The sequence below is a fragment of the Phyllobates terribilis genome, unplaced genomic scaffold (genome assembly GCF_046119375.1).
Source record: "Phyllobates terribilis strain yellow unplaced genomic scaffold, ASM4611937v1 Scaffold_2__4_contigs__length_985480577, whole genome shotgun sequence".
Taxonomy (NCBI): Eukaryota; Metazoa; Chordata; class Amphibia; order Anura; family Dendrobatidae; genus Phyllobates; species Phyllobates terribilis.
Window position 1 is genome coordinate 106,270,457 of NW_027362762.1, and position 13,868 is coordinate 106,284,324.

A 13,868-nucleotide genomic window follows, 5' to 3' on the forward strand; every position below is an offset into this window, starting at 1 on the left:
GGGAGTTTAGTAATGGTCGGGAAGGAGAATAAGGAAGGGAATCTGTCACTGTAAGTCTGAGAGAGTTAAGACTTACTGTTCCTTACTCATGTGACATTTGCTTATATGACTATTGTCTCCTTGTTCCTTTTTATATGTAATCAAATGTGTATGTGTTTATACTGCAATATCAACTGACAACACTAGATGGCTCTGTTGTAGCAGGGACCAGGAAGAAACTATATAAATGCTAAAAGCAGGAAGTGAGTCAGCGTGTGGCTGAAGCCACATGGTAGGCAGAGGTCCTCTGCTATTGTCCAGAGAAGGAAATAGTCCAGAAGCATCAGGGGCCTGATAAAGGGGGAGCCTCAATAGAGTGATGCAGCTACAGGAAAACATGACAGCTGCAGCACGGAATGGTTGAAGCACCTCCTAACCCAGCCTTAGAAGATGAGTCGTAGCAGACGAGCAACTATATCAGAGAGGATAACAAGCATGAGAACAACACGATGCAGAGTGAGAGATAGACCCTTAGCTTAGGCCAAGAAATAAGCTTGGGAACATTTTGTGGAGTGATTTCATGGTATGCATAGTGTATATTTTGTGTTTGGCTGCATTGTTTGATACTGGACTGTGTGAACTCCTTGTGTTTTAAGTTGTACTGTGTTGATAGGCAGTGGTACATGTTCTGTTCCCCCAGAGATAATTACTATTCAGCTGTCTGGTTGCATATCTTAGAAAACAAGTTCTGCCTTTGTTTCTTACCTGCTAAATGTATTATCTTGCTCTAGGCAGCCATTTTATAGCCAGAGTGGCTGTGAGACAGGAACCTCTTACTGAGGTTGTGAAGTTATCAATTTCTGACCAGCAGCAAGCGACGTCAGCGGCCTTAGAGAAAGTTACAGTATTGTACTGACAAGTATTATTTCTGTATCCGGTTTTAAATAAAGCAAGTCTTGAATCGCACCCTCACTGTGGTTCTACATTCGAGTCTACCGACACTGAGCCTGTGCTGGTCCTGTCTGCTTCTCATCTTGGATGCGGAGGTAGGGTAAAAATTTCACAGCATCTTATCAATCATCTACAACTCCAATCGCCTTATGTGGAGACACAACAATACATGGTAGCATCTCCATGCCCTGTGTGCAGGAACAAGTGCCAAAGCGAGCCCTAGAAGAGTTTGAAGCTGACATAATTGTGAACCTTTTGTCACTGAAACGCTGCGGAAAGGCGGCAATGGTAAATCTTTATAGGGAAGTATTTTGGCAATAGGGAGGTTAGAGTGAGGTTAAAAGAAGCACTCCTATTAACTTTTTTTCCTAAGCCTCTGTAGTATACTGTAGCGTCAGAGTGTTATTATGCTCACCGATCGCCATCTTTTTCGGTATGCAGCGTCATTCTGCTCCTCTTCTTAGTGACGTCACTTTAGCCTCTTCAGATCACACTGCGCTATTTGTGACCCGCAAGTGGCTTTTACAGTGTAAGTCTATGGGGCGTCAGAACAAGGCTCCATAGTCTTACATTGTAAAAGCGACTTCCACCTCATACATAGAGTGATCAAGAGAGTCTGAATTGTTGTCACGAGGCCTAGAAGAGGACCAGAGCAGCGCTGGATACCAGAAAAGACAGAGATTGGTGAGAACTGACACTACGCTACCATTTACACATGTTTAGGGGACAAAAGTTAATGCCATGGCTTTTTTCATGCCAGAAAGTGACAAGAACCAAGTATTGTCACTGAAGTTCAGATGACTGGTAAAGTGTTGGCTTTGTGAGATTTTAGCCCCTGAGTAGAGGCGACTTTGACAGTCTGTCACATGAGAGAAACAGAGTCATTTAGGCTTTAGTGTTTAGTGGGACTACCAATTAGTCTATCAATGTTTAATTCCTGGAAAACCTTTATAATGCCAAAAAATCAGTGAGTAACCAAAGAAGATGCTACATCAGAAGTGGTGCACATCATAGGACAACCTCCTGGAATTCTGTCGGTAAGGGATCCCATGGCGTCCTTCAAAGTACAGTAGCTTCTGTCTGTTAGATCGCATGTAATGGAAGGAGCTAATAATTTTAGGGCATTTATCAGGGAATTATTATAGTTTCAAATTGGGGCATTCTACATTGAGTTATTGAAGAGCTAGGGGCCAGTATTATGTTCTTACACAGGGCTCCTATATTGTCTCGGTCCGACCCAGTGCATAATGTATCCTTAACTATAAACTGAGTATAAAATTATTAAAAATATTAAATGGCTATATCACCTTAGAAACTATAACTTATATGAAAGTACTGTGACATGTAATGTTATATTTTAATAATCACAGTTCTTCTTAATGATTTTTATTTTATTAAAATTAACAGTATAGGTGTATTATCCCACATACACATACACATACATCGTTTTAATAAACCAAATAAACATTACTAGCAATTATTTTGGTCACTGTTTCAATATTATTTAAAGGATTTTCTCAATGTGCTAAAGAGCAAAAAAAAAAGTATATTAAATGGTTTGTTGTGATGCACATAAAGTGAACAATAGAGGACATGGTTTTCAGTTATTGCTCCAGGGTATACACTTATCAACATCAAAATTGCAACAGCAAGAATGAAAAATCATGCAATTATGGAAATCCTAGGATAGATAGAGATATTAATGATAAGCAAATAATGAAAAAATGTAAAAAAAAAATTCAAAACATCTCAAAGTTTTCAGTATCGAGTCTGAACGCCACATGCAGAAATCCCCACACTTACACTGGTTGCTTTCAATGAGGTTATTAATTGTTGTCTGAGGAACGTTTTGCCGTGGCAAAATGCTGAATGCACTTAGACAAATCATCAAGATCCGCTGCTGGCAGCTCCCTTTGCAATTGCCGACTTATGACGTCCCAGATGCGCTCAGTGGAAGACAAGCCCGTAGATGCTTCAGCCTACACAAGTGTATTTTTTTCCATTTTTGTTCCATTGATTTTTAATGACTCTAATAAATGGCAATTTTTTATTGAACCTTGGGATGAGTGCTGGATATATCTTTTCTACTTAATTTGGGACAGGCTGCTGGTCCATCCATTCACCACCTGGCTCATCAGACGTGTGTTAGGCTCACCAGGTAAAGTGGATCCTCTAAGCCTCATGGATGGGTGGGCACATGGACCCTAGGCATTGATGCAGCAAGCAGGAAACCAAATGAGCAGCAAGAACTAAGCACACTTAGGAACCTCAGGAGCAGCAGGACGGATGAAGTGGAACTCAGTGGACCCAGAGGAAGGAAGCGGAACCCAGGATACCTGGGACAGGTTTGTGAAATCAGTGGACCCAGGGGAAGGAAGCAGAGCCCGGGATACCTGGGACAGGTTTGTGAAATCAGTGGACCCAGGGGAAGGAAGCGGAGCCTGGGATACCTGGGACAGGTTTGTAAAATCAGTGGCCCGAGAGGAAGGAAGCAGAGTCCGGGATACCTGGGACAGGTTTGTGAAATCAGTGGACCCAGGGGAAGGAAGCAGAGCCGGGGATTCCCACGACAAGTGTGTAACACCGTGGAATTTGTCTTCATACAAGGGGGAGCTGAAATTGCATTTTATTCCTTTATTTACTATACTATTATACCATCATATTCACGGCTATTTAATTCATAATTGCCTTTTTTTTTCTCCATTAGGCCACAATATACAACGCTATCAACTTGGATGTATTTCCTTTTTCAACATACTTTATTTTTACCGCTTAACTGTTCTGTAATTATCCATTTCATGGATTTCCTTATGTGGATAATACCATTAGAAAAGACAAAGCAACGGCTCTGTTTACAGGACACAACAAGCTGCCTACTGGCGAATATGATGATTTGAGAATTAATATGTGGGATATAAATAAATTATTCACACAACAATTAAGTATATGATGGAACAATTATTATACTCCAAGGCTTACGAATTAAAAAGCCCCCAACTACTATCTATTCTGAATCGTTTTTATTTGAGTGGAATTCTATTTTGTTGGATTGCTCATTCAAGCTGATCCAATTAAAGGGAATCTTTCAGATAATTTTTATGTAGTATACTAATAGTATCCAGAAATAGGGCTTGGGCAGCCCTTCCAGGATATGTAACTTTTATTACTGTGTGGTCCCCTTGTGTTGCTGTAAGCCCCAGAAAAATGTATTGTCTCTCGTTGGCAAGTCAAGCATCTGTAAATTGCAAATGAATATTCACCCCTTTCCCGGCCATAATCCCACCCACCCCTCTGCACTGGCATCATTGATTCAAGTAAAACTGCTGTATGCCTGAGGATCACATCGCAATCCTCGGATTGGCCCTCTGCTGTCCTGAGACTGACAGCGGCATAGAAATACATGCAAAGAAGAGAGCAGATTCTAGAAGTAGGACCCAATATCTCCAAACATCCAAGAGGACTAGCAATAAAGATAATAACAAAAAGGTCACATTTTCTAACCAATGTAGTATAAATCACACTTAGATCATTTCTATCATCAAAAAATATTTACCAGTTTTACATATGTAAAACAAAATGTGAAAAAATAATGTCTGCAACTTTGTAGCAAGCAGGGCCAACATCCAGTTTTTTTTTTATTATTTTAGTTGTGAATAAAAATTAGTAGTTTGCAAAAAAAAAATTGGGGGTTGTGTTGCTATTTTCTGAGACCCGTAATGTTTTTATTTTTTGGTCGATGGAGCTGTGGGACGGTTATTTTTTGTGGGACGAGACAATGATGTTTTTATTGATACCATTTTGGGATAGATTTGACGTTTTGATTGCTTGTCACAGCATTTTTTGTGTGGAATTGCAGCGACCAAATAAATGTAATTGTGGCGTTATTGATCTTTTTGGTCATTTACAATGTTTAAAGATTGGGTTAATTATTTTTAGATTTTGATAGATTGGACTGTTCTGAACGTGGCAATGCCACACATGTGTATTTTTTTTAAAAAACAATTAATATCTTTATTTTTAATGGGTGATTTGAACTTAGTTTTTTTATTTTTTTCCAATTTTTTAAAAAACATTGTTTTTACTTTTCACTGTGTCCTCGTTAGTTCCCTTAGGGGACTTGAACCTGCGTTCTTCTGATCGTTTGTGCTATATACAGCAATGCCACAGCGTTCGCTGCATATAGTAAAAATCATGGTCTCATTGACCCCTAGCTATCATAGCAATCCATCGGTAACCCACAATCGCGTCACGGGTGCGCTGATGGGAGAATGGAACGATGCGCCTCCATGCCGGTGTGTGTTAAATGCCGTTATCATATTTTTACAGTGGAATTTAACAGGTTACTAATCGTGGGCGAAACTCAGCCCCAGCCACGATTGTTAGCAGCAGGTCCTGGCTGTAACACACAAACATGATCTGCTGGGTATGGGTCGGGCTCACCCCATGAGCCCACTCCATACAACCACTTTCAACTTGCGCCGTGCATGTACGGCAGATGTTGTGAAGGGGATAACACTAAATCCGCCACTTCATTACACACTGGTCAAATTTTGCACATCACTAACTTCATAAACTGCAGTTCCACCTATATGGTTTATGTTATTTCATGTGAATCCTGCAACAAACCATATGGTGCTCTAATCACACCCTACAAAAACGGATTATTGAGCACTTGTGGGATATTCCCATGACCAGAAAATCGTCCGGTACAGCCAAACATTTTATAGACACCAAGGTGAGCTGCAAACATTATGCATAACCACCAGCTTCCTGAGGAATCTTAGCCCGTTGCTCATGGGTATTTGGTTCCAGTTCACTAATATTCTTGGGTTTGGATGCTGCTATCTTGTTCACATTCCACCAAAGATTTTCTATGGGGTTCAACTCAAGTCCCTGTAACAGCCACTCCAGAATCTCTCGGTACTTCTGAAACCAATTTTTGTTGTGCATTGCAATGGATTTGTTCCAGTCTTCCCATTTATTTATTTTTTATTTACTTATTTTACTCACTTATATAGCACCATTAATTCCACAGCACTTTACAGACATTATCATCACTGTCCCCATTGGGGCTCACAATCTACATTCCCTATCAGAATGGCTTTCGAATGTGGGAGGAAACCGGAGAACCTGGAGGAAACCCACGCAAGCATGCAAGAAACATACAAACTCCTTGCAGATGTTGGTGGGATTTGAACCCAGGACCCCAGCGTTGCAAAGCTGCAGTGCTAACCACTGAGCCACCATGCTGCCATTGATTTTCATAAGATTCAATATGGATAATTTTAAATAAAAAAATAAACATTTTACTTAAAGTTTGAACGCAAAAAAGAAAACACTATAATCTCCTCTCGTGGAGCTCTCCCGCCAGTATCTGAACACTTGCATCCAGTGATCACATGTGACCGCTGCAGCCAACCAATAGCCTCAGCAGTGGACGACATGAGACTGCTGAAGCCAGTAATTGGCTAAAGTGATCCCATGTGTTGAGGAGTGCGTCATTGCAGCAGCAGAGCAAACACAGGCAGGGTGGGTGTAGCTGTGCAACAACGGGTGTGTAAGTTCTTTAGTTACTGTATTTCGTCATCTTGCCCATCTTTGGATTAATTTGTGACAATAAAAAACCCTTTTAAATTTTTGAACATGAATTCAATTTGTAAATGTGATATTAATCCTTCTCCGTTTAACCTCATTGATTTTTTTTTCTTTTTATAAATTAATTACAGAAAACAAATGACATCACACAAGATAATTGAATGTTTAATTAGAAAGCACAAATTATAACATATTATTATGCATTTTATTAGGACATATCTGCTAATGGTAGAAGAAAGCATTGACAACATTAAAAAATCATCAGTAAATCTTAGCGATCAGCAAAAACAAACACCAAAAAATAAATGCCTCTTATGATTCAAATATTTACATAATTTCAGAATAATTCTTAAAAGGAGGCATCCCCTTTGTACATGCCCTATTATGGCCTATGATGTACTAGACAGGACCCCCTTTATTAGCTTGAGTGGACAGCCACTAACGATAGCTCTTCCGCCAGTGTAATGGTCTTGTCAATGCATTAAAGGGAATCTTTCAGCAGGATTTCACCCCCCAAATAATTTATGTCCACATGTATCTCTTTTAAAGACAAATCCAGCAATACCTTTATCTAGCCAGTCCGTTCCTCCATTTCTGAGAAACCAGCGTCTGAATGGATATGCAATTGAGACTGAAATGCTTTGGACTTTGGAAGCTCTTTCCAAGCCTCTGTCACTCCGGCTCTATTCCCTGTCCAGCGCTACCTCCTCCTAATTGACTGACAGCTCTTTTATTGTGTAACTTCAAGCAAATAAGTTGTCAGACAAGTAAGAGGAGGTGACGCTGGGTGGGGAATAGAGCCGGAGTGACAGAGGCTTGGGAAGAGCTTCCATGCACCGAAAGCACTTCAGCTTCATTTTCATATCCATTCAAACACTGATTTCTTAGGAACGGAGGAATGTAAAGAGGAATGTCCATGTAAAGATACTTCTTAATTTGTCTTTTAAAGAGCTACATGTGGATATAAATAATTTGGGAGGTGAAATCCTACTGACAGATTCCCTTTAAATGAATGTCAGGTTCATTTAAATGGGTGCTTTGTAATGCTTCATGAAAACGTACATTTCGCTTGCCCCTGTAATAGGTGATCACATGTGGCATAGCTGCATGCCTCCGCTATCTACACATCATAATGGGGTATGCTTGTGCACAGGGATGGTCTACATCAGTCACCATTTTTAAAGTGAATATTCACCATTTCTATTTTCTAGAATTAGTGGTAACCAATGTGCTGGACCCTAATAAGTGCTATAGCTTAAAATTTGGAGGTTTTATTATCTCCGAGGTACCTTGGGCCCAGAGTTAGCTAGACTTTCAAGCAAAGATTCAGTTTGTTGCCCTAGACTTGTATCTAAACACCCTGGTCCAATAGACTTATCTATGTTCCTTATTGCCAAGCAGAACCCAGGACATATGCTCCATAAGTTCTCCTCCCCTGGATATGTCTTTGTATTGGCCCTAGAGATTATTCCAAGTCATGGACCACCACCATTAGTATCTTCTATCTTCTCCAAGCCATGTTACATTTACCAATAAAAAATGCTTATATTGTGAACTTAATGCTCTTGAGTTATACATATGTTAGTAAGACCCCGCCACAAGTATTAACTAGCAATGATTGTTTGGGCACCATGTTGGATTATTTATAGGCTCTTCATAATATATTTTTCAAGGCTAGTCAAATTCTCTTAATCCCCCAGACCAGTCAAATAGGCATGGTTTTTGTAAGCCCTCCCCATGCCTGCGTCCTCTGCAGTTCATCTGTCATTGGGTGAGCAGATTGTGAGTCCCAATGGGAACATGGACTGATGTGACTAAAACTATTGTGAGTATAAGCTGCAGAAGATATGCTGCTATATAGCTAACAGGAAGAAAATGTTAAAATAAGCACCCCCCCTCCATCTTACCAAAGAAAATTAGGGAATAATTCTACTTTGTCTTGATACAATCCTCCTTTCGATCTAAAAAGACGCACAGGAAAACCGATCTTGAGTATAAAATGCCAGTCTAGTCTTAGTTTTCCGTTGACTGCTTGCCAATTGATCCCTGGGAATTGTAGAAGAAGTAATACAAGAAATGTAGCAAAATATTTGTCAAAGATATCACAGTCTTTATGGGACCCAGAAACTATAAAGACTAGTGATGAGCGAGCATGCTCGTTACTCGAGATTTTTGAGCATGCTCGGGTGTTTTCCGAGTTCTTCAGAGTGCTCGGGTGTTATGTTTTAGTCACTCCAGTGCTCATGATTTGCGACTATTTGACATCTTTAATACACGTGAGGAATGTCTGTTTCTTAGGCATTCCTCACATGTATTAAAGCTGTCAAAAAGTCGCAAATCATGAGCACGGAGTGACTAAAACAGAACACCCGAGCACTCTGAAGATACTCAACGAGCACCCGAGCATGCTCCCCGAAAAAGTTAACAGAACATACTCGCTCATCACTAATAAAGACCCCAGAATGGGAGGCAAAGCAAAACAAGTGTTCTTGCTGGTAGTGAGTGATCCATCAAAGAAGTAGATATCCTTGGTGTTGGGGTGTGGAAATGAAAAAAGGCAGAAGCAGTGTTTAAGGATTTGGGCTGAAGATTGGTGAAGCTGGCATGGGACGGGTCCCAGTTATTGTTGTGATATATTATGGCATCTTTATTCTCTTTTGATGTGCCACCCAGTATGTGATTCTGCAAAGCATTACTTAGAAAGCAACATTTGATGACATCCGCCTGTACTCATAAGATCTCATAAAATATATTCCATCGTTCCATGATCCATCTACAACAGAGATGATCTCAGATGGAACTGACTGTGACTGGCCCAAAAAGCGTTTTGCTAGTTGGATCCTCTCTGGACTTATCGCAGCTTTAGATAAGTGGCGTATTCACAGACAGGAGGTCCAAGATCAGGTCACTTTTTAGCGTTGAACAACAATTGTCATCTGCATCACAGATCTCCTTGCTCTGATAAATCTGTAATGAATATAATGAAGTGAGTAAAGATTTACAATACAAGATTTGTGTATGATATGGATTAGGGCGTAACTGGAACTTATAGGACCACATAGCTAAATTAGAGGGGCCCCGACCACCAAATGATAGCAAAGTAGTACAAATCAAAGGTATGGATAAATGAGCCGTATACAAATTTTATAGGATCTCTCTAAAAGATTCATCTAACATGTCTACTTAATGGGGTATTCCCATCTCATACATTTATGCCATATCCATAGAATATGCCATAAAGGTATAGCATGTGTCCAACCAATGTGACCTGCATCTATCATGAGACAAATGAATGGGAATTCTGATCTCCTCTCCATGGACAGCAACGAGTGTCAGGGCCCTATTTGCGAGATACACTGTGTTCCAAATTATTATGCAAAAAGTGTTTAGGAGTGATAAGGTAAGAATTTTTTTGTTTGCCAGTTAAACTCATTGATGGTGATGTGTGTCAGGGCTCTTTATATCACAGTAAGCAATTGCAGACACCTGTGCTAATTAGTTTGGCCGGTGTGTCCAATGAAAGGCAAGACTACTTAAGAAGGCTGTCCCACATTATTAAGCAGATTGTGGAGTGTTTAGGTCAAGGCATGACTACAATCAACATTGCCATGACACTTCATCCTGATCATCGCACAATCAAGAAGTAGGTAGCTGATTCACAGTACACACGTGTGCGTGCTGATAAGGGAAAATTGAGGACTCTTTCCTACAGGCAATTACGTCAGGTTAAAAGAGCAGCGGCAAAAAAGCCTTGTCATAGCAGCAGACAAGTTTTTGAAGCTGCTGGTGCCTCCAAATTCCCCCGAACAACAAGATGCAGGGTCCTTCAGAGGTTTGCAGTTGTGCGTAAGCCATCCTGTCGACCTCTTCTATCCACTGCACACAAGCAGAAACGGCACCAGTGGGCCAAACAATACATGAAGACTGACTTCAAAACTGTTTTGTTCACCGATGAGTGCCGTGCAACGCTCGATGGTCCAGATGGATGGAGTGGAGGATGGCTGGTTGATGGACACCCCATGCAAACACGGCTACGGCGCCAACAAGGAGGAGGTGGAGTAATGTTTTGGGCTGGAATCATGGGGAGAGAGATTGTCGGCCCCTTTAGGATCCCTGAAGGGGTAAAGATGAACTCCATAATGTATGTTAAGTTTCTCAAACAGCACTTCCTGCCATGGTTCAAGAAGAAGAACCGTGCATTCCGCAGCAAGATCATTTTCATGCATGATAATGCACCGTCTCATGCTGCACATAACACATCTGCATCTCTGGCTGCTATGGGCATAAAAGGGGACAAACTTATGGTGTGGCCCCCATGCTCCCCTGACCTTAACCCCATTGAGAACCTCTGGAGCATCATCAAAAGGAGTGTCTATGATGGCGGGAGGCAGTTCACATCTAAGCAACAGCTCTGGGAGGGTATTCTGCCCTCATGCAAAACAATTGAAGCAGAAACCATCCAAAACCTGACAAATTCAATGGACGAGAGAGTTCAGAAGCTCCTTTCGAACAAGCGGTCCTATGTGCAAATGTAACATCACCTAGAATAAAGTTTTGTGTTGAAAACTGTTTGATTTCAGTTTGTAATAACCTGCTAATGCTTATAATTTCAAAAATGACCATTTTTTTGTTCTTTATTAAAATGAAAAGGTTGAAAACTCTGCTGTGCATAATAATTTGGAACATGCATTTTTGAGTGCAGTTTGAGTTTTTTATTTTTTTAAAAATATACTGTTATCATAGGCAGTTTGTACAAAAACCTTTCAATTGTACTCTAATAGTTATTTGACTGGAAAATTACAATGACTGCAATTCATATAGGTAATTTGGGAAAATCTGAGAAAATATTATTTGCATAATAATTTGGAACACAGTTTAGATTTAGATCCCATTGGTGGGCGACACACATACTGTACATTTATGGCATATCACAATGGGAAAAGCCCTAGAACCAAACTTAGATGAGAGGATTTCATGTGTATCTAAGCTATCTAATTCAGCAGAAAAACGAAAACCCTAACATTCAACCCTACAAGAGCCATCAGAATTTGGTCTAATTATGCAGTGATGAATTCTGCAGAGACGTGAATCGCACCCGGTGCAGCATTAGCAGCTGCTCAGACACAACAGACTAATGGTTGTGCAAAGAAACTGAAGTGGTTTTCTAAAGAATTACGGTACATTTATTACCAATTTACGGGTAAATTAATAAATGTCTGATTACTAGGGGATCCTTCAAGTCACCCCATGGACTCCAAGCAATCACTAGAATGGTGGTCTTGAGCCCCCATTATAGCAGTATGATCTTGCATCGGAGCTGTCAATGGCCCTGGCGGAAACAGTAGAGCGCTGTACTCGGCTGTCTCAGTCCCATAGATATTGAAGAGACCATACTGAACCATTAAATGTCTGACCACAGTGAGACAAAATGGGTTCTCAGGACCCCCATTTTAGTAATTAGTGTAGATAGGTGATAACAATTTTCATTTGTGGAAAAATCCTTTACAGAAAGTTTTCAACTTTAGCACAATGTTTATTACACTATTGATGCTATGACATCACTGTGTGCATTACTATGTGTTAATCTGAGTGTTATGGTGGTTGTTAGATATTAGCTGTGACATCACTATGATTCCTATCCCTGTTCTGTGATGTTATCCATGCTACACGAGAACATTGCATTTGTAATTTCTGTTTTGTGGCGTCACTTGGTGCATTTTCCATGTATTGTGATAAGTGGCCATGATAATTGTGCTGTGAAATCAGTGTCCTTGTACTTAGATATAACTATGACTATTATTCTTTGACATAAAGATTACATCTGTGCAATGATATCAGTTTGGGCATTTCTGTTAGCGTAGATGAGGTTGCAGTAGCACCATGAATATGGGACATTCGGTGGCCCAAAGGTTCCTTTTATGGTTGAGCAAAAATGTTCAGAGGACCCTGATCAAGCAACCACATCAGTAGTGTGTGACCGCCAGTCCAGAGTCCTGAGATCCTCCTCCTACCTGCCGGATTCCTCCTCCTACCTGCCGGATTCTCTGATGTTTCTTCTGATTTGTAGGCCAGACTTGATGTCATGCATGCATCACGTCACAATAATGACGTCGTACCAGACCTACTAATCAGGAGAGGCACCAGGGATACCAACAAGAGGGAGGAGGAGTACAGGGCTTTGGTCCAACGCACTATGTTTTGCTCAACTCTTCTTCCTCTGCTACAAAAGAAGTCAACATTGTACACTACATATAAACTTTCAGGATGGCGCGGGTTATGATTTTGGATAAGACCTAGGAACTTTAAGTTGTGCTTTCTGGAGGCCATGTTGGCTGTCAGACAACTTTTCTAATGAACTAATTGGAATTTCTATCAACCTGGCAGAAGATGACAACTTTATAATCTATTATTATGGCCCATGTTATTTCTAAATTTTTATTTAAGGGAAAGTGATATTAAAAAAGCCAGTCATTACTCTGATTGGTAACAGTATGGGTGACAACAAAATGGCAATATATATCTTAGATACCTGAGCTTCTATATTGGAAATCTGATATCCCAAATAGGAAACCAGTTCTGAAAAGGATGGTCTTTTCTTGGAATCAAAAGCCCAGCAGGATTGCATCAGGAAATATCTGCAGAGAAAGCAAAATATATGTAAGAAACAAGAACAAAAGCTGAAAGTGAGAATTCGCAATTCATAATTAATGCTAATTACCAGGGATAAAACTACACATCTGAAGCTGAAACGGAAAAGCAATGTAAAAATACATTGTTATACACAATGTATCTCTATAGACGAGAATAATCTGCTTCTGGATTCATTTCTTATAAGGGTGGTAATTAGAACAGAGCACTATGTTGCATATAACAATTAACAATATCAAATAATATAAAATGAATGTACCATCCATATTGTAACCTGCCCATCGGATTTATATAAGGCCTATCGTGCCTTGAGAAAGGCACAAGCGCCGAAACGCGCGTCGGGGTAAACACGTACTGATGCAGGTTTTGTCTCCCTACTGAGGTAACTATGGCCGATGGTGGCCATGTATGATGTGAGGGACATTGATATATATGTACACTAGTACGCTATTTATTTTGTAACATGTCTCCTTCATCTTTTCGCTAGCACTCTTATACCCCATTCTATTTATAGCTAAGGCTTAGTATGAATACAGAGAGGTTTCATACCTGCATCTGACACGCTGTGTATTTGCTTTTAAAATTATTTTTTATGTAAATGTATGTATTTTTGCTCCCCTCCTCCCCACATTTCCTGTGCAATATTTATAATAAAGTTTCTTCATCTTTTTCACCATGATGGGCCATTTGATCAT

The 13,868-nt window shown here is 40.2% G+C and overlaps 1 protein-coding gene across 3 annotated transcripts in view; it reads right to left on the minus strand.

Annotated features, from left to right (window-relative positions):
* Nucleotides 1–8,804: 8,804 nt before the first annotated feature.
* Nucleotides 8,805–13,868, minus strand: part of FLT3 (fms related receptor tyrosine kinase 3) — a 126,213-nt gene continuing 121,149 nt past the window's right edge. For 2 of the 3 annotated variants that reach the window (XM_073662474.1, XM_073662476.1), the window contains exons 23-24: nucleotides 13,055–13,160; nucleotides 8,806–9,492 (exon numbers count right to left, since the gene is read on the minus strand). In XM_073662474.1, the coding sequence (XP_073518575.1) occupies nucleotides 9,388–9,492; nucleotides 13,055–13,160 (211 nt within the window). In that variant the 3' untranslated portion in view covers nucleotides 8,806–9,387. Of the gene's footprint in view, nucleotides 9,493–13,054; nucleotides 13,161–13,868 lie in introns of all 3 variants that reach the window. The other variant, XM_073662475.1, reaches the window with a different exon arrangement.